General features: G+C 41.7%; 2 protein-coding genes across 3 annotated transcripts in view; one reads left to right on the top strand and one right to left on the bottom strand.

Annotated features, from left to right (window-relative positions):
* NPC1 (NPC intracellular cholesterol transporter 1) overlaps window positions 1-19690 on the top strand; it is a 58306-nt gene extending 38616 nt beyond the window's left edge. The window contains exons 14-25 of the mRNA XM_050941931.1: window positions 1474-1588; window positions 2730-2857; window positions 2956-3096; window positions 6607-6696; window positions 7632-7822; window positions 10536-10651; window positions 11662-11791; window positions 12275-12475; window positions 13910-14141; window positions 14925-15038; window positions 17331-17493; window positions 18299-19690. Coding sequence (XP_050797888.1) covers window positions 1474-1588; window positions 2730-2857; window positions 2956-3096; window positions 6607-6696; window positions 7632-7822; window positions 10536-10651; window positions 11662-11791; window positions 12275-12475; window positions 13910-14141; window positions 14925-15038; window positions 17331-17493; window positions 18299-18381 — 1704 coding nt within the window. The 3' untranslated portion in view covers window positions 18382-19690. The remainder of the gene's footprint in view (window positions 1-1473; window positions 1589-2729; window positions 2858-2955; window positions 3097-6606; window positions 6697-7631; window positions 7823-10535; window positions 10652-11661; window positions 11792-12274; window positions 12476-13909; window positions 14142-14924; window positions 15039-17330; window positions 17494-18298) is intronic.
* Window positions 18805-26879, bottom strand: part of RMC1 (regulator of MON1-CCZ1) — a 28143-nt gene continuing 20068 nt past the window's right edge. Inside the window, exons 11-20 of one of the 2 annotated variants that reach the window (XM_050941987.1) lie at window positions 26636-26680; window positions 25956-26009; window positions 24163-24291; window positions 23344-23450; window positions 22625-22744; window positions 22272-22349; window positions 21554-21658; window positions 21387-21455; window positions 20977-21202; window positions 18805-18975 (exon numbers count right to left, since the gene is read on the bottom strand). In XM_050941987.1, the coding sequence (XP_050797944.1) occupies window positions 18896-18975; window positions 20977-21202; window positions 21387-21455; window positions 21554-21658; window positions 22272-22349; window positions 22625-22744; window positions 23344-23450; window positions 24163-24291; window positions 25956-26009; window positions 26636-26680 (1013 nt within the window). In that variant the 3' untranslated portion in view covers window positions 18805-18895. Of the gene's footprint in view, window positions 18976-20976; window positions 21203-21386; window positions 21456-21553; window positions 21759-22271; window positions 22350-22624; window positions 22745-23343; window positions 23451-24162; window positions 24292-25955; window positions 26010-26635; window positions 26681-26879 lie in introns of those variants that run through there. The other variant, XM_050941988.1, reaches the window with a different exon arrangement.

The following is a 26879-nucleotide window of genomic DNA, read 5'->3' as shown; positions in this document are numbered from 1 at the left end:
GGTGCTGAATACCCTTCACTTCTACTAAACGCAGTAGAAGGTGTCTGGTCCCTCGCAGGATGAGGTTTGTCCTGAGAGTTGATTTGGGGGACAAGAGCCAGGATGATACTCAGGATTGATATTTAGTGACTTGCAGTTTCTCAGTGTGAAGAATGTTGCTGATGCAGCTCTTTACGTTTAGTATTACAATTATTTTTGGCCTCTGGACTGTAAATTATAGGCAGATAGAGTTCATGGCCTCATAGCAATCAGCAGTGAATAATTTCACTATCGTCTCACACTTTTTACCATCATCTTGGTAGACTGTATGTGAGCTGGATTATGGGGCTGAAATACTGTCTGTTTTATATAATATTGAGCACAAGGACGGTGCTTTTCTGCAATGTGGTGGTTAATCCATTTTCTAGCTGACAGTTGTCTCCAAAACCCACCAGAAATAACTGGCACCCTTGTGGCATCTCCGCAAAGACCAAACATTTGCATGGGAGACTGAATTACCCTTTGAACCTGTAAACGGGCGTGACTCACCCCTGCGGCTCCTCCTGCTGGTTGTCCTGGGAATTAGCTCAAATTCCGGCTCGGAGCGCCCTCTGCAGGCCGGTCATCTGCCTTTCGGCCACTGGCCCTGTGTCCCTCCCTGGACCACAGTACCCCTTTTATGTGTGGTTCTGCCCCCTAGCAGTAACTCCTTCCTCTTTCTTAGGGGTTTCCCCTCCCTGGGAACGCCCCACCCTCTGTCCCCACTTTGCCTCAGTGTAGGCTACTGCCAGTCATTGTCTAGCGCCACGCCCTGCGGCAGACTGCAGTATCAGCCACTCATCATCAGCAAAGAGGTTTGGACCTGCTGCCTTGGCCTACCCCTGGGTTGCACCCTACCACCCCAGTACCTCCTGGCCTAATTCTAGGCCGCAGCCTGGGGCTTTCCAGGCAGGAGCTCCCCAGCTTCTCTGCCTTTCCCCAGCATTGCTTTACCCTAGGTACCTGCTCTGGTTCTCAGCAGCCAGGCCCTTCTCCCTCTACAAGCAGAGGAAGACTGTCTGCCCTTGGCTTCCCTGGCCGCCTTATTAGGCCCTGTCGCTCAGTTTGGGGTGTGGCCCCCAGCTGCAGCCACTTCCCCAATCAGCCCTGCCTAAAAGGCTGCTGTCTCCAGCCCCCAGCCCTTATCCAGGGCTGTTTTAACCCCTTCAGGGCCGGAGCAGGGATCCACCCTCCTACAGAACCCCATGGGCTTTCTAGGTTTGGGTTGAAATGCGTTGCCTGGGCAGTATAGGGAAGCTCATGCTGTGGCTGCTCAGGCTTTGTAGCTACTCGGTAGGTAAAGAGCTTCTGTCTCCCTGGCTGTAACTCTGGCACACTTTAGTAGCACTGATTGCTATAAATACTTGACATGCCTTTTGTTTCATTCTCTTAAGATGTTCCTCTGAAGCATACTACTGTAATCCCTAACAAGTGAATTACATTTCCTTAAAACAGAGAGATGAGCGTCTTCCAGGTGAAACTCTGGATAAGCAGATCGGCAGAATCCTAGGAGACGTGGCTCCTAGTATATTGCTCTCGTCTTTTTCAGAGACCGTAGCATTTTTCTTAGGTAAAAATGTAGTCTGTCTTCCCCCCTGTGCTTGGAGATTTTGTAGTAGTTGCTGTGTATATTATTTATTTGCTTTCATCACCCTCTTTGTATAATGCTTAGCCAAGAAAGAATGTTCACTGTACTGCCTAAAAAAGTACAACCAAGGAACTATGAGATCTCTACTAACAGTGAAATGAATCTAACTCTACCTCTGTGAGGTAGGCATTAGCCCCAATTTGCATAAAGAGAAACTGTGGTGCACATGATTCCAAGTGACTTGCCCATGGTTGCACTTACAAAACGCAGTAGATTTAGAAATAGAAGCCACAAAATCTCCCTCTGATTAGAGAAACTGGTTAGATGTATAGTTTGATGGGAGAGTGAGAAGATAGGAATAAGGAGTCTAGGAATCTCAGTCTTAAAGAACTTAAATATTCCCCCTCATCATAAAACCCACATAGTCTGGCATAATTTTATAGCCTTCTCCAGCACTATAACAGGAATGTCTTGGCTGGCATAATGGGATATTTCAGCTCCTGTTTTAGGTGCAGCCACAAGATTGTATTGTGAAATTTCCAGTGACTGCATGCAATATGTCTGATTCCCACTAGTGCTTTGCTTTCATCAGCATAAATAATATGTTAATATAATAGAACAGGCATTCTATAGTGTCTTACGTTGACTGCTGAGAGGGGAGACAAGGAATATCTTAGTCATGTTGAGGGTATTCTGAACTAGTTTTAATCCATGGTTACTTGCTGAATAATTACATCTGCCTGTATGATACTGGAGTGGATTTTAACAAGAAGGTGTTTTTGAAATCGCCTTTTATATGCAGAACCCAAAGTGTTATTCTGGCATCCAGGGATCAGTTGGATTGAAAGACAAGCAAGCTTTGCCCCATTTCTTTTCCCACAGCAAATGTGGGTTGGACAGGCGGGGGTGGCCTTCGCAGTTCCTGTGCCACTTGATTTATCTCCCTGTTCTGGGAAAATCATCCAATGGCATTAGGTAGCCTTGCACTGGCAACTAAGCTCCAAGACTGCTCCAACATACTGGTGAATAAGGCCCTGTCTGTATGTTTGTGCATATCATTTGGAAATTGGGCCAGGCCTAATGATCTGACCCTCCTTTTCTCTCCCCCGGCTCCTCCTCCCAGGGACTTTGTCTACCATGCCAGCTGTCCGCACTTTCTCCCTTTTTGCTGGAATGGCTGTGTTCATAGACTTCCTTCTTCAAATAACCTGCTTTATAAGTCTCTTGGGATTGGACATTAAGCGACAAGAGGTGAGTCCACTCTAATTCCAGTCCTATATACTGCAACTTCTGTACGCTATTGGGTGGTGACTGCATTAATTCTAATATGTTTCCGTTTTATTTTCTAGAGAAATCAAATGGATATTCTGTGTTGTATCAAAGGCGGGGAAGAAGAAAGTGGAGTCCAGCACTCCGAGAGCATCTTGTTGCTGTTTTTCAAAGACTTATATTCTCCATGTCTGCTTAAAGACTGGCTGCGACCAGTTGTGGTATGTACACTTTCACTTATAGTGAGACTTGACCAAGAAAATCTTTTTGAACCAAATACAAATCATTCAAGAAAACTCAGAACTGTCTTAAAGACAGAACTAGTGTTTAATTTCCATAGCATTACATACTTTTCTCAAAAATAATTGTTGCACTTAAATTACTTGTTTAAATATTTAGCAATTGATATTGGATGCATTTTTAGTAGGGCTGTCGATTAATTGCCATTAACTCACATGTTTAATTCAAAGATTAATCGCGATTAAAAAAATTAATGGCACTGTTCAACAATAGAATACCAGCTGACATGTATTAAGTATTTTGGATGTTTTCAAACATTTTCAAATATTTTGATTTCAAATACAACACAAATACAGTAATATAAAGTGTAGAGTGCTCACTTTATTTTTAGTACAAATATTTGCACTGTAAAAATGATTGATAAAAGAAATAGTATTTTTCAGTTCACCTCATACGAGTACTGTAGTGCAAACTCTTTATCGTGAAAGCGCAACTTACAAATGTAGATGTGTATTTATTTATTTATTTTTGGTTTTTGGTTTTTGAGTGCAGTTATATAACAATGTAAAACCACTCAGTCCTACTTCTTGTTCAGCCAATCGCTAAGAAAAACAAGTTTGTTTACATTTATGGGAGATAATGCTGCCCACTTCTAATTTACAATGTCACCTGAAAGTAAGAACAGACATTTGCATGGCACTTTTGTAGCTGGCATTGCAAGGTATTTATGTGACAGATATGCTAAACATTTGTATGCCCCTTCATGCTTTGGCCACCATGTTATACCAATTATATTAGACCAGTAAAAACCATCAGGATCTTATTAAAGGGGACAAGACAAAGATGCCACATTTATTATGATAACAATTTGATTTATGACTAACAACTAATATCTTAATTGTTACACACACACACACACACACACACACACACACACACACACACACACACACACACACACACACACACACACACACACACACACACACACACACACACACCAGATAGTTACCAGTCCTGAAGATACAGCAGAATGTTACCCAGAGTCTCTCATCTCACCCTTCTTTTTTATAGGCTTTTAGTTTGGATTCAAAGTCTATAGGTCTTGCTGTGTCACGCTGCCTCTGGGTTTAGATTGATCACCCATCAATTGCAGGCGTGACTTTCAGCCTTGAACCTGGCTTTGATCTTCCTTCTGTTGTTCTGTTGTCCTTTTCTTTTTAGGGTGGATGCTTCTTACTTTGTTTAGGGCTGTTGTCTAGGTCTTCAGCCATTGGTATTTGAACTTTATCTCATCAGGACAGGCTGGGGCTGGAGGTTGATTCCGTCATTCATACATACCTCATTCACACATCTAAACTAAACTAATAAGATTACAGCAGGGTTTGCAAAAATGAAGGTTGGAGGAAGCTTTTACAAAATGGAGTTTGAATTACAATATGGAACAGAAGTTACAGTGTAGGCAAGTGTAGTGAATGGTGAACAGAAGTTACATTAATAAAGTGAACAATTAAAAACAATTTCATTTATCAGTTCTACAACCATTCCAGAGGATATGCTTCCATGCTGATGACGCTCATAAAAAAATAATGCGTTAATTAAATTTGTGACTGAACTCCTTGGGGGAGAATTGTATGTCTCCTGCCCTATGTTTTACCTGCATTCTGCCATGTATTTCGTGTTAAAGCAGTCTTGGATGATGACCCAACATGTTGTTCGTTTTTAAGAACACTTTCACTGCAGATTTGACAAAACGCAAAGAAGGTACCACTGTAAGATTTCTAAAGATAGCTACAGCACTCAAGCCAAGATTTAAGAATCTGAAGTGCCTTTTAAAATCGAGAGGGACGGGGTGTGGAGCATGCTTTCAGAAGTCTTAAGAAAGCAACACTTTGATGCGGAAACTACAGAACCCAAACCACCAAAAAAGAAAATCAACCTCCTGCTGGTGGTATCTGACTCAGATGATGAAAATGAACATGCATCGGTCTGCACTGCTTTGGATTGTTATCGAGCGGAACCCATCATCAGCAGGGAATCTGAATCTTTAGCGCATCTGGCATGTAAATATCTTGCAACACCGGCTACAACATTGCCATGTGAACACCTGTTCTCACTTTCAGGTGACATTGTAAACAAGAAGTGGGCAGCATTATTTTCTGCAAATATAAACAAACTTGTTTGAGCTATTGGCTGAACAAGAAATAGGACTGAGTGGACTTGTAGGCTCTAAAGCTTTACATTGTTTTATTTTTTAATGCAGTTATTTTTTGTACATAAATCTACATTTGTAAATTCAGCTTTCATGATAGAGATTGCACTACAGTACTTGTATTAAGTCAGGGGTTCTCAAACTGTTAGCCTCCATCCCAAACCCCACTTTGCATCCAGCATTTATAATGGTGTTACATTAAAAACACTTTTTAAAAAATATTTATAAAGGGGGTCTCACTCAGAGGCTTGTTATGTGAAAGGGGTCACCAGTACAAAAGTCTGAGAACCCCTGTATTAAGTGAATGGAAAAATACTATTTTATTTTTACAGCGCAAGTATTTATAATAAAAAAGAAATATAAAGTCAGCACTAGACCAGAGGTCGGCAAGCTTTCAGAAGTGGTGTGCCGAGTCTTCATTTGTTCACTCTGATTTAAGGTTTTGCATGCCAGTAATACGTTTTAATGTTTTTAGAAGGTCTCTTTCTATAAGTCTATAATATATAACTAAACTATTGTTGTATGTAAAGTAAATAAGGTTTTTAAAATGCTTAAGAAGCTTCATTCAAAATTAAATTAAAGTGCAGAGCCCTTCAGAGCAGGGGCCAGGACCTGGGCAGTGTGAATGCCACTGAAAATCAGCTGGTGTGCCGCCTTCGGCACACGTGCTAGAGGTTGTCTACCCCTGCACTAGACACTTGTCTGTGTTGTAATTGAAACCAATATATTTGAAAATGTGGAAAACATCCAATATTTATATAAATGGTATTCTATCATTGTTTAGCAGCATGATTAATTGTGATTGATTTTTTTTTTTTTTTAATCGCTTGGCAGCCCTAAGTTTTAGCAACCAGAAGTAAAATAAATGTGTTTTCTTTTGGATTTGATACTTGAGCCAACTTTCATTTAAATGCAATGGGAAGACTCCCCGTTGACTTGAATAGGAGTTGGATTAGACCCTTAGTTCCCAACTTCATTTGCTACTGATTGGTTCTGTGATATGGTTAACTCTGCTAGTAGCTGGCATTCTTGAGTCAGTAATATGGTACTGTATTTCATTTGGGTTTTGATTGTACCTTCCCTCTGACGTGAAAGTAGTTCTTCTTTGTGCTTCTGTCATCACCATACCAGTCCAACCTGGTATACTTATTCTGGAACTTTACTGCCTGGTAGAAATATAAAGGATGATTGATTTCCTAAAATGAGGAGTATTAACACATGGAGTCAGTGTAGGTCTGAAGAAGTCTTTAAAATGGTTCTCGTCTGTCATTTCTTACAGATATCCTTGTTCGTGGGCCTTTTGTCATTCAGTATAGCAGTTGCTCACAAAGTAGAGATTGGCTTGGATCAGTCTCTGTCAATGCCAGATGTAAGTGTTTTGTTTTAAAAAATTGTGGGGTTTTTTGGTTTTTTTGCAGAAGGAAATGATTTAATCAGTACCAAATAATTGAAACATGTCACCTATCTCTGACTAGACAAAAGTTGTCATGTTACAATTCCTCAGCATTAACACAGTACAATACAGACCCATTTACATGCGGATGTCGGGAGTCAAGCTGTCCCAATCACATGTTAACGGACCATGGGTTAAGAGGGCCATGCTGAAATATCTTAAGATATCTATATATACATATTCAAAGTGTCCCAAATACTACAGGCCTATCTGTTAACGGCGCTTTGCAAGAATATACATTCAAATGTGTAATCTAATAAAAACATTATTACTACACAGGGGTGAAAGTAACTCAGGACACTTACTGATAAGGGGCGGTGCCTTGGGCAGAAGGGGTGGGGCTAGGGGTCAGCATCCCCCAGCCAGCCCTTCCAGGCAGCCTGGTCTGCGCTGCCTGGGGTTCCCATGGCGATTTAAAGAGCCCGGGACTCCAGATGCCACTGCTGCTCCGGCCCTGGGGCAGCGCTTTAAGGTCCCTGCCCCTTCCTCCCTCTTCTCCCCCCCCCCCCCCGGGCACGCATTGGCGGCTGGTTGGGGAGGAGGGGCAGGGACCTTAAAGCGCTGCAGGGTCCTTGGCAGCGCTTTAGCGTTGCTGCCTCTTCTCCCCCCTCCCCACCCGTCAGCAGTAAAGATGTGCAAAACGTTTCTGCTCTGCATTTCCCATCGATTTCTATGTCAGTGAGCAAATTTGTAGTGTTACATAGCAAGTTCCTGTACCGTGTGTTAACGAGTCTCGCGTGTTAAATAGGTAACACTGGGAGGCATGGTGCTACCGTGCGTAGATGGGTCTGGACTGTACAGATTAGAAACAGACTGAGCTGTTTGAGATTTAACTCGTTTTCTTTTTTAAGGACTCCTATGTAATGGATTACTTACATTATCTCAGCAAATACCTGCATGCCGGTCCTCCGGTGTATTTTGTCCTAGAAGAAGGGCACAACTACACCTCTTTGGAGGGACAGAACATGGTGTGTGGTGGAGTGGGATGTAATAACAATTCACTTGTGCAGCAAGTCTTCACTGCAGCAGAAATTGACAGCTAGTAAGTGCAGCATTTTTCTCCTACTGATCTCTAGAGTAAGTAGTATAGCTAAAATTGCACAGCATGTCTGTGACAGGTTCAGTCACAGAGACCCCTTTGGGACTGTCACCTGACATGCTGAATTTACCTCTGAGCCCGTTTTCCCTGCCAGCCTGGGACTCCAGAGCCCTGCCTTGTTGAGCCAGACATGCTAGCCTGCTGCAGCACAGATCCAGGTCTGGCCCATGGCCCTAAAGCTGCAGACTTTAACCAAAAACTGCTCAGCAGGTCACCTGTCTCCAGCACCCAGACACCCAGCTCCCAATGGGATCCAAACCTCAAATAAATCCGTTTTACAGGGAAAACTCATAAATTGTGTGTGCTCTATAACTCTGATAGAGAGATGCACAGCTGTTTGCTCCCCCAGGTATTAATCACTTACTCTGGGTTTAATAAAAGTGATTTTATTAAGTGTAAAAAGTAGGATTTAAGTGGTTTCACGTAACAACAGACAGAACAAAGTAAGTCATAAAGCAAAACATGCAAGTCTAAGCCTAACACATTAAGAAACTGTTTACAGGTAAAATCTCATCCTCAGATGTTCAGACAAGTTTTTCACAGACTAGACTCCTTCATAGTCTGGGCCCAATCCTTTCCCTTGGTACAGTTCTGGTTAGTTCCAGCAGAAATCTTAGGTGGAAAATGGGTGTTCATATGACTGGAAACCTCCTTTGTTCTCTTCCACCCCCTTTTATAGCTTTGGCACAAGGTGGGAATCTTTTCTCTCTGGGTCCCCACCCCTCCTTCTAAATGGAAAAATACCAGATTTAAGATGGATTTCATTACCAGGTGACATGGTCACATGTCACTGTAAGACCTCAGTCTTCATTACCCACGGGCTGGCCCCCAGACACGCAGGAAGACTTGTAGGTAAATAAACCATCCACAATTAATTGTCCTAGTCAATGGGAGCCATCAGGATTCTGAACCACTATTAATGGCCCACACTTTGCATAATTACAATAGGACTGCAGCGTTATACTTTATATTTCTAGCTTCAGATACAAGAATGACACATTCATACAAACAGGATGACCACATTCAGTAGATTATAAGCTTTGTAATGATACCTTACGAGAGACCTTTTGCATGAATCATATTCCAGTTACATTATATTCACGCTCATAAGCATAAAACATGGAGTGCAACGTCACAATGTCTTGTTACAAGGAACAACACCTGTTTCAGTTGCTTATAAGTTTGCCAAATGCTTGGGCTGAAATTTTCCTGCTGCCTTGTACTGAGCTTCTTGGAAAGCTTTAGCAAAAATGGTTCAGCAGTTTTCCAGAACAAGATTTGGGGAAAATACTTCGTTTTACATGTGTTTTTTAAAAAAACGCTACAATTATAATGCTTCCATTCTTTGGATCAGGGACTTGAAATTTTATGAGAGATTTTCTTTGGTATCAGGGATGTGCTCTCCTGCTGTTCCTATGAAAAAACTACCCACATTTGGCCAAGTTATAAAAATTTGAAAAATCTTAGTTAAGATGTGCTCAGTTAGACTTGTTAGAGCTTGACAGCTTAAATTCTCCAAAGATTCCATCTGTACTTAGCATGCTCCAGGTTGTGACTGCAGGGGCTGAGCAGGACTTTCCCTGTAATGTGATGCTGGGCTCAGGAGCTCTGAGAGAGAAATTTTTCTCCTGTGCTCTAGATGATTCATCTGCTGGTGCCTAGGCAGTGTGGAGGAGGAAGTGGTCTGACTCAAATGCAGAGTGGACAAGAGACAGTGGTTGTCAACCTTTCCAGTTACTGTACCCCTTTCAGGAGTCTGAAGCCTGAGCCCTGCTGCCTGGGGCTGAAGCATGTAACTTAGCTTTGCGGGGCCCCATGCCCCCTGCACTTGCAACCCCTTCCCCAGACCTGTTCTGTGGCCCCCTGGGGTTAAGAAACACTGATCTAGATGAATTGAAATACCCCCTGGAAGATCTCTGTGTATCCCCATGGGTATGTACCCCTGGTGGAGAACCACTGATTTGGCATGTGCTGGAGGGAGTTGATTGGGACTGGGAGCTTGTGGGCAGGGGAGAGACAGGACTGGCTGGGGAAAGAAACTGGTACTTTGGGGGAGAGACTGAGATCAGATGAGGAGTCCAGCAGAGGTGGGGAGACTGGGATGAGGAGACTGGGGTTTGGACAGGGAGCCTTGAACCAGGGAACTGGGATGAGGAGTCTGGAGTGGGTGAGACAGGGACTGGCATGAGGAGCTAGAGTGGGGGGGGGGGGCGAGGAGAGAGCACAGGGACAGGGGCAGAGCACACTAGGTACCCCTAGAACACATTCCCCTCCCAGAGCCTGAAATGGGACCCAAGATTCCTGTATTTCACGTTCATCTGCTGTCAGCAAAGATCTGTGAAACCCACCAGCAAAATTTCTCATTCCCCCTCTAGTGCTGGTCCACATAAGAGAGCCCACTACACCCATTGGCTCAAGTGGCAGAAGTCAGTGCTGTGGATCTAAAGTGCCAATCTTGATGTTGAACCCTGTGTGTGTCGATGTCAGAATGATGGAATTTTTTTCGTTCAGTTTGTTTTTTTAAAACCTAGTTTGTATGTAATTTCCTATGTGAAAAGAACACTAAGTGGTGAAGTTGAAGGTTTTTTAGGAAATACCATAATTAAGGTTGTGCGTCTCTTGAACCATCTATTGGTATCTTTTTTTAATGTTTCAGCACAAGAATAGGCTTTCCCCCTTCTTCATGGATTGATGATTATTTTGATTGGGTTAAACCACAGTCATCCTGCTGCAGAGTCTACAACACTACTAGACAATTCTGCAATGCTTCAGGTACTCCGCATTTTCTTTTTCAGGTTTCCAGTGTTGCTTTAATCATATTTTAAAAAGCTTTTCAAATACATTTTCTTCTAAATAAGGACTTAAATCTACACTCTTCTTTTTGTGTGTGTGTGTGTGTGTGTGTGTGTGTGTGTGTGTTTGAAATTGGCTGAGATGTACTTCTTTAAAATACTTTCCCATTCTGGAATTATTGCCATTTCTGGAAGGAGACTAAATTTAATGCAGTTTAAATGTTAAAATGCTGCATTCTTTGAAGATGCCCTTTTGGATAATACTGTTCCCAAAATAACTAATTGGCTTATGGACCACTTTGATCTTTATGAGCTCTAGATCAGTGCTTCTCAAAGCCGGATCACCACTTGTTCAGGGAAAGCTCCTGGCCGTCTGGGCCGATTGTTTACCTGCCACGTCCGCAGGTGCAGCTGATTGCGACTCCCGCTGGCCGCAGTTTGCCACGCCAGGCCAATGGGGGCTGCAGGAAGTGGCGCAGGCCAAGGGATGCGCTTTCCCTGAACAAGCGGCGGACCGGCTTTGAGAAGCATTGCTCCAGATAACGCAATCAGCAGTTTATTGCCCTCATGTCTTGAAAATTGCTTGCACTGTGCCTTGTGTATTGGGATCTGTTGTACAGTACTGAATACAGAACACAGAGGTTGGTAACACTATTTGTTAGTCTTTGTATTGGACTTGCCTTATCTAATGTAACAGCAATCCCAAGCACGAAGAAATGGGTGTATTTGATGCAGAAAATATAGGACTTAGCTCTGTATTTTGGGTTTTCTCTCTGGATAGAGCGATCCCCATATCTCTCTGTAGAGAGATATATAAATGTTAAAGAGCTACCTTCTCTAGCAGTGAAAGAAGTAGTTCTTTTAGGGTTGGATGAGCCCTTCGGGTCACTGAGGTGAAACTGAGTATAGTACAACGTCCTATAGATGTACCCTTGGTGTCTGGCGGACATTGAGTACTTTTTATTTTTTTCTGCTTTTTGTTTTTTCCAGTTGTTGATGTATCGTGCATGCGTTGCCGTCCACTGACTGAAGAAGGCAAGCAGAGGCCTCAGGGTGGAGACTTCATGAAATTTTTGCCAATGTTCTTGTCCGATAATCCTAATCCTAAATGTGGAAAAGGGTAAGTGCCTATAGACTGAATCAGTTTAATCTCTGTTGAAAATTAGCAGGTGAAATAGGAACCAGCAGTGACACTTGTTTATGAAATGTATACCCATCATCCAAGCCTCTGTGGACACACTTGCACTTTAATTTAAAAACATACTGAAATATAGACCACTTTAAAACCAGCAAATCCTGTTGTGCTCCTATAATGCAAAGTTGTAAGTATCAGATTTTCTTTTGTCCTAGTTATCTTGTCTGGAACATCCTACATAAGTGATCAACAACGTAAGTCATCTTTTGTGGGGGTGCTATTTTGTACTTTCAGAATATCTTCAGATAACGCTGTAGAACCTGTGTTTTGCATCGTAAGAATTTGCAGATAGTTGGATTCCTCTGCTATTTGTCTTTACATTGAGAAATCCTGATTCTTGGCATCAAAATGAGAGTGGTTGATCTTGTTGCTTGACCATGAAGTAATACAGTTTCACTTCATTTACAGAGGCCATGCTGCATATAGCTCTGCTGTCAACTTCATAAACAATAACTCTGATGTTGGAGCTACTTACTTTATGACTTACCATACAGTACTAAAAACCTCAGCTGACTTCATTGATGCTATGAAAAAAGCACGGATCATAGCAGATAACATTACTGAAACCATAGGCATCAAAGAAAATAATTACCGTGTGTTCCCTTACAGGTAGGTGTGGATTTTTTGCCCTAGGAATGTGTGTATTGTAACTTTGGGCAGGAGTCGTGGGTTCTGGAGAAAGTGCATGTTGGCTGGATGTATGTATGAAGAGCTGAAGAAGGATCTTAAAGTATTTTAGTTGCTTTTTACTATGGTTTAGCAGCTGGAAGTAAGGAAAGCCAGCATCATGTGACCACCAACATATGTCTCTCTAGGTCCCAGTTTGAGAACCTCTGTGTTAAGGGTTCTACCAAAACAATTAATACATTGTTATTGGAAACCAGCCCTTTCCAATGTACTCCTGCCTGCGATTCTTCCACTCTACCCCACAATAAAGACAGTGTTGGTCTTCTCCAGTCTGCAGAAGTTGTGTGTGTCTACTTCTTGCACCATTATCTTTTCTGAGCCACGTGTCCTCTGCTTTTCTTTTTCCTATCTGTATATGTGGACGGCTGAACAGCCATTCAGGAACCTGTGCAGGTCTTAAGGGTTTTCCTTAGATGCCACTATTCCTTCATTTTACCTGCTGGTATTCCTCATCCTTTAAAACTCCTTGGTGTCTTATGCTTTAGTATACTGAACTTTTGAAAAGTTCAGGCGATTCAGTGCTCTAAATTCCTGCTGCTAATTGTTGCTGTCCACTTTCCTGACCCTCTTCTCTGATGCTTTTTCTAAACTGTGAGGAATCTTCCCTCGTTCTAAAATCCCTGTGTTTGTAAACAAACAAAAAGCCAATGTTTAAATGCCCAGAAGAGAAATGTCTTGCTCCTCAGACCTCTTGAAAACAGCTGATGAAACTAAATTAGAATCAATATCTTGCAGTAAAACGTATTCCTTTGACTTTCTCCACCTTAAAAAACTTTAAAGAATATGAATGTCCTTGAAATATTAACGTTTCATGAAATCCAGGTTTTTTAAGGTTTAGCCTATTATCTGTATTTGAGATCATCTTTGTTACTGCCCTGTTCTTAATTAAAAAAAAACACTTAAGAAAATAGTTCCCCAGGATTAAAAACCTTTTTTTTCCCCCTCCCAAGTCTGGTTCCTCTGGTTACTCTATGGCTGTTTTCACTTAATGCTACCGTGCTTCAGTGCAGGCACTTAGTACAGCGATGGAAGAGGTTCTTTTGTGGCTACAGCTAATCCAGCTCCCTGAGAGGCAGTAGCTAGGTTGATGGAAGAATTCTTCTGTTGACCTACTGCTGTCTACACCCAGGGTTAGGTCAGCTTAACTATCTCTGAGTGTGGATTGTTATGCACCTGAGAGAGTGAGTTATGCTGATGTAACTTTTTTTCGAGGTAGAACAGCCCTTAGTCAAGAAAAAGGATAGATAGGGGTTTTCTACAAACCTCAGTGACTCAAACACTTAGACCTATTTGGGAGATGATTCTTGGTGACCTAACCAAATGGATGGCTAACGACTGTCTCTCTTTTTTCCACAGTGTGTTTTACGTCTTCTATGAACAATATCTGACAATTGTGCATGACACCATCTTTAACCTCTGCGTGTCCCTGGGATCAATATTCTTGGTGACAACTGTGCTGCTTGGTTTTGAAGTGTGGGCTGCTGCGATGGTATCCATTACTATTGCTATGATACTAGTCAACATGTTTGGAATAATGTGGCTTTGGAGCATAAGCCTGAATGCTGTTTCACTGGTTAACCTTGTTATGGTAAGGGGTATGTGTGTTTGTGTGTGTGTTTAAAGGGGCTCTAATGTTCTCAGTGCAAAAGCAATGTACATAACTCCAGTCACAGATTTCAGTACATGCTATCTTGTATATCCTGACAATTGTAACTTAATATCTCTTCTGTACAGAAAACTTGCTAAGGGCATGGCTATGCTAGAGGGTTTACAGTGGTGCAACACTATAAACTCTCTAATGTATCCGCTATAAGCTGGCAGGAGAGCTCTCCTGTTGGCTTACCCATAGGCGCTGACTCCGTGGATGCTCCAGAGTTGGAGCACCCACGGAAAAAAATTAGCGGGTGCTTAGCACCCACTAGCAGCCAACTTTCTCCCTTGCCTCCAGTGCTTCCCGTCCGCTGTGGATCAAAATGTCAAGGTTTGTTACATAAGAGAATGTTTGTACAGCAAGACCAGTTGTGTGTGGCTTTACTCTCCGCAGTACAGTCAGTGATCCAGTCAGTAGCCAGTTTCCTAAGGGTCAGTACACTGGTGCTTTACATATTAACTGCTTTAATAAATTATATTTAATTCAGCCACTGAGCTCTGTGCTCATGGTTTTGTCACCAGAACCCCCTCTCAAAATTTGCCTTGAAATTTCCGTGATCCCAGCTTTTTTAAAAAAAGAATGACAAATTGTATGTTTTGACTCTTATATATTTAGACTGGTGTTGTGGATAGTAATTTATAGCCTCTTTGGTGCTTAATACATGGGGGCTGAAGTGAAAGCTTGGTGCCAAGAAATTTACTGACCTGTTCTTACTTTCAGAGCTGTGGTATCTCGGTGGAGTTCTGCAGTCACATCACAAGAGCATTCACTGTTAGTATGAAGGGTAGCAGAGTAGAGCGTGCAGAAGCAGCACTCTCCCGCATGGGCAGCTCTGTAAGTGTCTGTTCCTTTGTAGTAATATGTTCCTTTTGTCTGTGTAGGCAGAATGACTTAAACTCAAGTTCAGTCTATCCTATCATCACTTAAATCAAGTAATACCTTGCTACTTACTACATGCTTATGTTGTAGGATCAGCTTTGCCTGTCCTATATTGGGTGTCATTCTGCAATGGTTAACCTGCTGTTATAATGGCATCAGTCACAATTCCCCAGATGAGTCTAGATTTCTGTTATAGGCCTGAAAATAAGGTTTATAACTTCTGATTGGTTTGATTTGATTGTAAATTGTTGATGCTTAAAATTGATTATAAAACTTTCTAAAATTCATTTTTAAATCTGATGATTCAGTGCTAGGGCATAGCCTGTAATTTAAAAAACGCTTGTGTAAATTTATTGGCTCAGGTGTTCAGCAGGCATTATAGAACTCCAAATTTCACACAGTTTCAGCTTTTACTTCTTAAACTCTCTTTAATGTAGTTAACCTTTGGTGCTTTCAACCAAAATTAGTTGGGGTATAGGCTAAAGCCTGAGTGAAGCTTGCACGGGCTAGTTATGTTAGCTAACACATGGTATAAACATACTTTTTTTGGGGGTCTCTGTAGTTACTTGGGTGATCAGCCACACTGCACAGCAATACCCGAGTTTCCTCGCTGGTGTTGCATTCCCCCATGTGTGTCACTAGGACTTGTGGGAGCATGGTTCTTAGTGCTGCAGTAAGCTGAGCTGCTGTGACTTTGCCAATGAATTGTGTTAGAAATCTTCTGTCCTTCTGGGCACGCAAAGGGATTTGTCCTCTGATGCCTTCCCCATGGCACTAGAATGGTTTATCCTGTGTCGTCACTACAAGACGGGCAGGTTACCAGCCTGACTGCAAGCTTCTCTTGGGCTTGAGAGAGACAGCTAGCCTGGGTTGGAAACATCAGTGAAATTGGGTCAGATGTCTGTGCGTGGATGGGAGCAGCATCTAAGAAAGAACCTGTAGTGAAGTAATCCCCACAGAATAACACATGTTCAAATCTCAGTGAAGACAAGGCCATTTTCAGTTTTTCCACCTATTAGGATCCCCCTCTGGTTTATCTTGACTTGCTTTTTTTCTAAGGAAGATGCTCCCTGAATGGGAGCAGGGGCCTGTAGAGGCTTAAATATAATTCAAGCACATGATGCTCAAAATTAGATTAAAATCAGCTGGCCATGTCATGGTGTGATCACCACAATAAGGTTCTATTTAATCATGTCACATTGAAAGGGGAAATGGTTGTCAGAAAACCTTTTAGCCAAGTCAAAATTCCCTCTTCTAGTTTTTTGTTTTTGTGACATCTAAATATAAAGTGAAATTACTAAGGCAGTGAGATGTGTAATGTTACAGAGGATTCTTTAGCAAGTGAGACACCTAGCAGACTGACTTGATCTCATTGCCTTTTTTGATTATATGCTACCCTCTTTTGAATTATACTTATTTTAGCTATATTCCTACTACCCTTCCTCTAGTGCAGGGGTGGGCAAACTTTTTGGCCTGAGGGCCACAGCTGGGTATGGAAACTGTATGGTGGGCCATGAGTGCTCACGAAATTGGGATACGGGCTCTGGGGTTGGTTCAGAAATGAGTTCAGGGTGAGGGAGGGGGCTCCAGACTGGGGCAGGAGGTTGGTGGGGCTGTGGATAGGGGTTTGGGGGGGCTCTGGGCTGGAACTGAGTTGTTTTGGAGGGGGATCAGGGTGGGGGTTGCAGCATGTGGGGGGGCTTAGGGTGCAGACTGTGGGTGGTGCTTACCTCAATCAGCTCCCAGAAGCTGTGGCATATCCCCCCTCCATGTGGAGGTGCGGCCAGGCAACTCTGCATGCTGTCCTGTCTGAGGCACTGCCCTTTCCCACCCCCATCGCTCCCATTGGCCATGTTCCTGGGCAATGGGAGCTGCAGAGCTTGGGGGTGGGGCACTGTGTGGAGACTCCTATGCATAGGAGCTGGAGGGGGGACATACTCGCTGCTTCCCGGGAGCTGTGTGGAGCAGGGCAAGCTCCTGCTCCCTGACAGGAGCTTGAGGGCTGGATTAAAAGGTCAAACAGTCCGGATGTGGCCTGTAGTTTGCCTACCTCTGCTCTATTGAGTAAAATTTAACCTTGCTCTATGCATATAAGAGATGATGGTACTTTCAAGGAATATTGCAATATTTAAACTTGCAGAATGCGGGACGTATGTATTCTCAGCGCTTTGCTATTGAATAAGCGAGTCACAGAACACCATGTCAGTTTGTAGGAAATCACTTATTTTTAACCTCTTCTATTACCAGGTTTTCAGTGGCATCACTCTGACAAAATTTGGAGGAGTTGTAGTGTTGTTCTTCTCCAAATCCCAAATCTTTCAGATCTTCTACTTCAGGATGTATCTAGCCATGGTGGTGCTTGGAGCTACCCATGGATTAATATTTCTTCCTGTTATGCTTAGTTATATAGGTAAGAATACACTTGACTGCTAAAGATGGATTTTAAAATTAGTGTCTCCTTCAAATTATCCCTTTCATTCAGGATAGGAGTCAGCAACTGTATGCCTATATAAACTGTCTTTAAAAACTGCTAGGGATAACTGGCATAGTTACTTCAGATACATTGGGTCACCTGTTGTGACCCACTTAGTTTAATTTGTAGTAATTTGGTCCTGTTAAAGTAGAGCTGTTTGCATCAGACTTTCCATCCCTTTTCAGTAGTCTATAGTTGCACACCTTGTTGGTAGCATTCCTGGAGTGCTACCAATTTCAATGATTTGTCTTCCTGAGTCTCCCTTCTCAAGCCCTCAGTACAGTATCCTTTCCATCTTTGAGTCTCCTACTGCGCTGTGAGTAGAGAAATGTTCACTGAAAGAGCTGTGTCATAAGTTAACAGCTGTTAAATGAAAAATGCTTAATTCTGCTTCCCCCTTTCACCCATTTAGAAAGGGAAACCTCTCCACTGCGTGCTTTTCTACATCACTTGTATTATGAAAGTATATTACCTGGTAGCGGGTCATTAGCAGCTGTGCTGTATACAAAATAATTTAATCCTCAAAGTTTGTGTTTTGACATATTGATTTTAGTGGTAAGATCTCCTCACTTAAACATTGGTTCTTAACTACTTAAAGGAATACTTTTCAGGAAAGCCGTGTTTCCTTTAGAGGAAACATTTGCTAGAAAGTAGATAATGCACCAGTTCTGCTTCGACTGACAATATTGCCCACATTACTGAAGGAGGATTTCAGAATATAACTTTTTTTTCCTTTACTCAGGCCCATCAGTAAATAAAGCTAAAACTCGTGCCGCACAAGAAAGATACAAAGGTACAGAACGAGAGAGACTCCTCTACTTCTAGCCCTTTTAACAGTGTTCAGTGGACTTCATGAACTGTGGCTTAAGGCCTATTCAGCATAAGACTGAACTGCAGCAATGTTCTATGACTATCACACTGTAACCACTGCTTTAAACTTGTGCACCAATCCATCTACAGGCAAACAGCAGCTTTGGACATATAAAGCTTTCAGTCTCAGGAAATGCTATATGTGACTCATGGACTAGTATTACTAAAAGATGATCCTGTTAATCTAGTTTTTCTTTGAAAAATATAACAAGTTGAAAACTTTTTCCAGCAAGGTGACGTGTGTATGAGAATTGACTGCCAAACCACTGATGCTACTTTTAAATGCAACTCAATGCAACTTTTTGGCACTATTTTTAGGGAAAAACAAGCCATCACTCTAGAGGTTGTGTAATATTTTTAGTAATAATTACCACAATGGTCTGTGTATACTTTATTATAAAATTTGTAGTTCAAAATCTCATTACTTTACTGTTTTCATACAAAATGTATAATTTATTGCATTTCACTTTCAGAAAGTAGTAGGCTTCATAAGAGCCTGTTCTCCAAAAATCTGCTTGAAGAAGGTGACATGTTCTTCACAATGTTCTCCTGCAAGACAGGACAAAAGGTTTAGGGACAATGTAATAGGATTTTGTGCTAAGACAGTTGGGGTAACATTCAAATTCAGAACAAAATAAACTGCACCAATAGTAGTGTTTAGCTTTTTCCTACATGGAAGTGGTTTTTGCTTTACTTATGTTTTTAGCTTTTTTTCATTAGAAGCAGCTACGATTTTTAGAGTGAACCTCCATTTTAAGGCCTGTCAGCTGAATAGCCTTAAGTGGACATTTGCGTCAGCTTCTTCTGTTTTTAATGGTGCTTTCACCTTGGTGAGACTGTAAAATCTGCAAGATTTGGGTATAGTTCTGGTAGGCTAGAAGCACATGCAGCACGCATTTTGCAATAACTGGGAAGGGAAGTATTAAAGCAGTTAAACGGAAACAGATAGTCCTTTGTTACATTTTTTTTTTTGGGTTTAGGTTGAGCGTGTTACCTTGAGTCCAAAATTGTTATTCACTAATCCATAATTCTATCTCCATGTTCAAGTGACTTCACACAAGAGGAATGAGACAGCAGGGATGGTGTAAGTCAATTTTTTTATGCAGTGGAGTTAAATTTCAAATAGCTTTAGGTTGATGAATGTTCACTTAACTAATTATTTTGAAAACTTCTGTATGCACACTTTTGTAAACTTGATACTGGGGGAAGGGCACTGAAGAGCCTAACTTAAATGTTTCTAATAAACTTAGAGGCTGTTTGTTTATGTTGATGCGTAACTTGACTGTGTGGGCTGACAAAGAAAGCAACACATGAACGGGATACAGAGAATGTTTTGCTGAAGGTCTAAGCAGTAGCTGCTGTCTTAAGAGATGTCAAACAGCTGGAGCATCACCACTGCTCAAGCTGCAGTACAGAGTACAAGTGTGCCTGAGGCCCTGAGTCTGTACTTGGATGGTGAGCTGATGTGGCAGTGTACCCCTGCCTACCTTTAGTCCAGTGCTCTACTAGGGTTAAGAAGCACCCACTAAGCTGCAGTGTAGCCATAGTGGATAAAACAGCATGTTAAACACTGTCCTTTTTATAAATTAACTCATTTCTTTGACTTATTGGGACACCCATTTATGACTTGACTCCTGCCACGGATTCAAATTACAAAATTATCTGCTAAATTACAAGTAGTGAATAGAAGTCATGACATCTGTCTTTTCAGGCCTCTTCATTCTTTGTCCCAAGGTAAGTGTCACTGGTTTTAAACACCTGATGAAAGGCTGGTGTGAATCAGTCTCATGGTAACCTAAATCCTGCCAGTGTTAGGAGCCAACTAGCATGCACAGGAATGTGTGCACTATGAACGTTTTCTCCTCCTCCCCCCAAGTAACTTTACTGTAGTCTTGGCAAGTGGGAGTTCTAGCACTCACTGGTGGTCAAGCTAAATAGGTCCACATCAGCAAGGTAATGAAATCTTTAGCACATTTTCCTAGTGTAGTAGACAAGACCTAGAGCCTAGTCAGGCCCAACTGCTTAACAGGAATTAGCTAACATACTCAAGAGCGCTAGTGAACGCACACAGCTGTGATCCTAATCAAGATATTACTCTTCCAGTACTAGTCTTTAGTTTCAATGTGGAAGGCAAACAGCTTTACCTCATGTTAGAAATTAATCTTCAGGGTTAATACAGTGCTTGTTACTAGAGCTTAGACACTTCATCTATAACTGGAATCATTTTATACATGATGCAGGTAAGGCAGACCACCACTACTAACTGGAGTATCTGTACATGCTGCAAGCTAGAACTATGGCCCAGCATCTCTCCCCTTGAGAGCTTTCAATAGCTTCTATAGCCAACATGCCCTTAGTTAACAGGGTCAATGCCATTTCCCGCCCTCTTCAGTCAAACCAGGAGATGTTAGCACAAACATTATAGTTCTCTTCCCTCCTTGAGCCAGTGAGGGTAATCTTCAGTAACTAGGACCCAACCAGCAGCCACTGCTAAGTAGACCACAGAGGTACATTAAAGAAAGTCAGACATATTTTATATCATCCTTTTACCTGGGGTGAAGTTAGGGTTCCCTCGTAGCCTCTGATTTCTTTGTTCAAAGAACCTGAATATGGTATAAAAAAGCATGTTGTCATCTGCCTGCTTTGCTGCATCAAGGAACTTGCGGGCAGAAACACTGTCATGTCCTCCAACGCCCCTGATGAATCGCAAGGCAGTCAGCACCTGGTGCTTGGACAATAGAACCTCTACTATTTCATCGTTTGCTGTCGAAAGTCTCTGCAAAGCCAAGTAACAAGACAAAATTAAAGCAATTATATTAATACTGCAGAAAATCATAAATATTGTAATACAGCCACCTCTCCTATATACTGTCTGATCAGGTAAAATACAGTAAGGTTTTCATGCCTGCTATCTACTTGTGACATGCTTGAAGCTTATTTGTTTACACACTGATTCTTACCTTTAACATGTCCAGAGACAACTGATGTGCAGGGGGATAAATGCTCTCGAGAGACAACAGCAGACAGGCCTGAAACAGTAACAGACCAACTTTAATACTGTTTAAAAAGTTAAGTATTACCCTTAATCTTAAAACAGCTGTCATGGAATCCATATTAACATACATACCAATGGCTTTGAGTCACTTAGCACATGGTACTGCAGGAACTGATGAAGCATGTAGAACAGGTTGTGCTGAACAAGTGTTTTAATGACCAGTTCATATAGATAATGCTGAGGATGCAAGAGACAGGGAAAGAAACTCTAAAGCAGTTTGACTCAATATCAAGTCTTCAGTTGTTTGGTGGGTTTCAAGATCTTCTAGAAGGTGGAACTGAATAAGATTTTAGTTAGAAGCATACATAAGACTTCCAGTTTCAGTACTAGCTTTTCTCTATTCCCAGTTAAATGTAAGCAGTGTAGCTCAATGAAGTTTCTTCCATTTTTTATTCTGTTGCTCAAATAATTAGATTAAGGTTGCCAGCTTTAGTAGCCAATAGAGATGGTTCATTTCTCTTTCACAGCAGGCTTCTGGTTGGTATGTAGGTGCTGAAATTGTACCGAAAGCAACCTTAGAAGCACAGTGATGTAAGTTTCAGGTAGCCCGTTAGAGACTGGACCCTTCACCTTAAGGCCAAGCTGCTGCTAAGGCTTGCTGACTCTTCCTTTCCTGCTTTTTGAAAATCTGGACTGTATTTTGAACTGATAGCTAGAAGCCAGAGATACTGCTCATCTCCCACCTCTACTATTGTAACAAGGCCCATAGTATCCCCCTCCCATTCTCCAGGAAACAGGATTTAAAAGCATAAGCACGCACTGCCCCTTGTTGCTGTTTGAGGAACTTTACCTGAACTGCAATCTGGAACTGGTTAAGAGAGCGAATGTATTCCATCAAGACTGCTATAGTGAACTTGTGAGGCGCTTCCTATGCAGCAAGCAGAAAAATTATGGTAGTTAACATCCTGAAGTGGCAACCTGTATACTGATTAATGGCTTAGATTAGCACCAGATTCTCATGTCAAGTACTGGCAGAAGCTACTGAATTTTGATATTCAGCTTGTCTGTTACCAAAGAGAGCTTGTGTTCTTCGGAAGAATTGTAGTGAGTATCACCAGTCTCTGTAGTTCCACGTACCCAACCCTCCTCTTAGGAAAATTTCCCTGTCTAGTACTATCAGTTTTTTGCACTTGATTCACTCACCTTTTTTTCAGTAAACACTGACAAAACATGCGTGTACATGTCAGACTGGTCAATAACTGCTTGGGTACGGACTGGTTGTTTCAGAAGGGGATTGCCTCGGCTCTGGCCTGTTTCTACCACCTACAACAAGGCAGAAGGAAGATGAATAGTCTCATTAACAGGAAGCTATTCTGTACTGAGTAGGCTTTATGTACACAGGGCTAAGTAATCTACTATACGTTAGCCTTAGATCAGACCACTAACTTTGCTTGAAAGGGAACATACTGTTTAACTTTGACATATATTCTTGATCCAACTCTTACTGTAAAATGAAAAATCTTCAGCTTTATTCAGTAAGTCAAGTTTTGGTAGGGCTTAGTTCTATACAAGCTAGCCCATAATATATATTAAATACAATGTAGAATGGTGCTTCATTGCAGTGTATGTTATTCCCAGTGGTAGCTGGCTACTCAATAGTGCCACCAGAAATACTCAAGCTAGGTGCAACCTAAAAAACTGATTGGCTGAAATATTTAGAACACAAGTCAGAAAATTCAAATTCATGGTTCTGCAGAAGAACAGCTATGATGCTGTGAAGTTGAAGTTCTGTACACATGCAAGGAGGGAGGTGCACTTGCTACGGCTAACTAACTTCAGTTTTCATCTCTGTGATGAAAACCATAAGGGTTAGTATTTTTTGAAATTCATTGTCTAAATAGCCACTGATGCAGATTACTTACCATGGTATAACTCTGCTCTGCTTCCAAGTACTTTTTATACTCGTGATTGAGTTTGTCAAAAACAGTGGCAATCACAGCCAACATTCCCCTGTCTGGTTCACTTAACACTGAAAGACAACAGCCATAAAAGACAAGATACTGATAAAACAGTCTCTCCCTTGCTAGTGGAGTATATACTCCAGTAATGTTTTACCACAGACTCTTCACAAGGTGTTACATTCAGGAAATGCTCTTAACCACAGCAGAGTAGGTCAACTGACCCATGAACATCCTAAATTCCACTTTCCCTTTACACTAAGGGTATGTCTGCTCTATGGGCAGTACAGCACAGATACTTTCCATATCAACAAGATGTTTTTCTGTATGTGTAACCATGTCTACACTGGAGGTTAACTATGGTGTTCAGGTGTGTCAACATGGCTAGATATAAATGTTAAGTGTAGACTATGGTAAGTGCTATGCTTAATTGGAATGCAAATGCATTTTGCTAGGACCTGAAGTTTCACTTGGTGAAATCGAGAATTGGTTCAAAGGAGGAACCAGACTCATCTTACAATTTCAAGCACGTGCACACACAATAGCCCTCAGAAATGATTTTCTGGGAGATATTCAAAAGCAACATGGCTTAGATATTGTTGGCAGCATAAGCAACATCACTGATGAGAATGCTCCCCTATTTTAGTCTCTGGTAGTTCACAAAATAAGAGACTGAGCTCAAGGCAACGGAGAACTAGCCTTGAATGAGGACAGTGTAGGAAGACACCTAAAATGCTTCCAAGAATAAGACGGAGACATGCAATCAGTAAGAACAAGACTTACTCTGAGAACACACAGATAGGATAACCATTTTGCATTCCTTCCTCTGGAGAAGAAAATCCATTAGCTTTCCTTTATCTGACAAGAGGTTAATTACAGGCTCAAGTTTCACTTCGAGATTCCAGAGATACCCTAGATTTGAGAGAGCCAACCATCAAGCCTTATTAAAAATATTAACTAAAACAAAACTATTTACACAACTAGTGAGGGCCACCTACGTTTTTACTTAACATATGAAAAATCATAAGATGACAATCTTCCATACCCATACAAGTTATTTTACACTTAAGCCTCATCTACACTACAAAGTTTCATCAGCAAAAGTTATGCCACTTTAATTAAATCACTTCAATTAAAAATCGCTGTTGCATGTCCACACTAGCAGCTGTTGCATTGACACAGAGAGCAGTGCACTCTGGTAGCGATCCCGCTGTGCAACTGGCCGCAGGGTGCTTTGGGAAGGGTTTGCAATGGTTCATGGGGCAGGTACAGTGTCACATGATGCAGATTTCTCAGTCCTACCATTCCATGGGAATCCTAGTAGATTATCAGCTGCTCTTCAACTAAAAGGGGGTGGAGGGGAAGGAGGAGAGTGGTGTGTCTGGGGTGCTGGACACCATCAGCCCCTGGCTCTGCTCGGCACAGCAGTCTCTCCCGGAGCAGCCTGCTCTGCCTGCCTATGGTTCTGTGATTCCCTCCAAGTTCTTCCTGAGCTGCTGGGAGCAGCATCCTGAGCAGCGCTGTGAGCTCTCTGTGCCGAGGAATGTCAAAACAGCAGTCCTGTCTCCTTTCCCTCCTTCTCGCTCTCTGCAGACTCAGGGCTGTGTTCCTAGTGCAGGGCAGAACAGGAACATTCCTCCTTAATGGTTAGTTCCCAGAGCAGCATGGTCAGCTGGGAGGGGCACATGCCTGCAGGGCAGCAGAGATCAAAACAGTGAGCACAGCAGCCACAGCAGGCATTGTGGGATACTGGTGGAAGCCACTTAGGTAGACAAAACAAACAGCCACTCTGACACTTTGTCAGAAAAAGCTCTATGCCTCTCAATGAAGTGGTTTGGTTTTGTCAGCAAAACAGCAGTTTTGCTGCCAAAAATAGCTTTGTAGTATGTACACCTCCTGTTTTGTTGGCAGCTTTTGCCAACAAAACTTTGTAGTGTAGACGAGGCCTTAGTTTCTCCCATTCTGCCTCTTTTGTTAAGAGGTATCCAAAATAGTTTCATTACTTAAGTGACAAGCATGTAATCACCTTCAGTTATGCTTCATTAACCCTGATGTCCATTAGTGAGATTCACATTGGTTACTTCCATTTAGACCGATGGTTCCCAAAGTGGGATCCCTGAACTTGTGGAGTTCCACCATGGATCCATCCCTTGAGCCAGCATACTGCAGCAGGTACTTTTGCCACATGGAGGATGTCATTTTGTTCTTGCATGCACAGTGCTTGAGAGGTCATCGGGGTGGGGGCATTCTTACTTTGATACAGTTTAATGGTTGTAATAAATAAATAACCTCTAATAATTGCAGACTGTTTACTTTTGGTTCCATTGAGTCTTATTTTAATTGCAAAAATATATTTTTAAATAAACATAGGCAATAGAACAACAACATGAAACTTCTATATCACAAATGAAAGGGGTTCAGAAAATTTAGGCAGATGCCAAAAGGGTCCTTGGTGGAAAAAAGTCTGGGAACCACTGATTCAGACTATTAAAAAGCTAATGGGACTGGAATTAGAAGGATAAAGGTGCTGTACTTAAATCTAAAAATTAATGGGAAACTTATCACATCCAATTTACCTTCACTTGCGCTGATTATAATATCAGGCTGAAAGACAATCCAGGAGGAGGAATCTAAATGTTAAAGAAAATTCTTAAGAAATAAAACACCAGCCCTACTTTTGATACTAGCATATCTGTTTATAAAACCACTTATCTCATAATAGCATTAGCTTAAATAAATAAGCCCCCAGAAGTTGCTGATTAGGACCAAATTCAAGCAGCCTCATTCAGATCTCCAACACTGTTGTTTATCATCCCCGATGAACCAGTCACAAGATGATTTCCTCATTTCCCTATGACATTTCAGCTGAATACATTAAAGTAATTTCATTCCTAGACCTCTTAACATTAACACATATTTTGATTCTGTATTGCAGCTTTAGCACACTTTTGCTTTCAAAAGCTTTATTCCACCATTTAATTCTCACAGAAGCCTTATCTGAAATGAGAGACTATGAACCCCACAATGCTATCTTAGTCACATTAGAGTGGAACTACACTTCAAATATTTTGTTCTAATATTCCATTCTTTCATCAAAAAGCTATTAACAAACTTGTCTAACAGGCAAGAAAGAACAAATATTTGATTCACCCTTTTCACTTTATTTCTAATAGCAGAAATGCTCTAAATTGGCAGGTGCATAGAGAAACTATTACATCTGGACAAAGTTCCAGAATAAAACAGAACCAAAGGATACAGAGTTTACATGGAACAGGAGACTGATTAGTCACGGAGGCTGGACCTGCACATGGAGGGAAAAGTTAACATCTGAAACAAAGAAAAACAAGTTCCAGGCCAGACGGATTTCTCTAGCTGCCATGAGTAGATAAGGTTTATTAGCAGATTAGTGTACACATTCTTTGTTATGCATCTGTTTTCCCTGTCAAGATGCGGTATCTCAGTTTTTGGTAAAATGTGTCACAATTCAAACTTGCTTTTGT

The sequence above is a fragment of the Gopherus flavomarginatus genome, chromosome 2 (assembly GCF_025201925.1).
Source record: "Gopherus flavomarginatus isolate rGopFla2 chromosome 2, rGopFla2.mat.asm, whole genome shotgun sequence".
In the NCBI taxonomy this organism is placed as follows: domain Eukaryota; kingdom Metazoa; phylum Chordata; order Testudines; family Testudinidae; genus Gopherus; species Gopherus flavomarginatus.
Note: the sequence above shows the minus strand (reverse complement) of the source record. Positions and strands in the feature narration are given on the sequence as shown.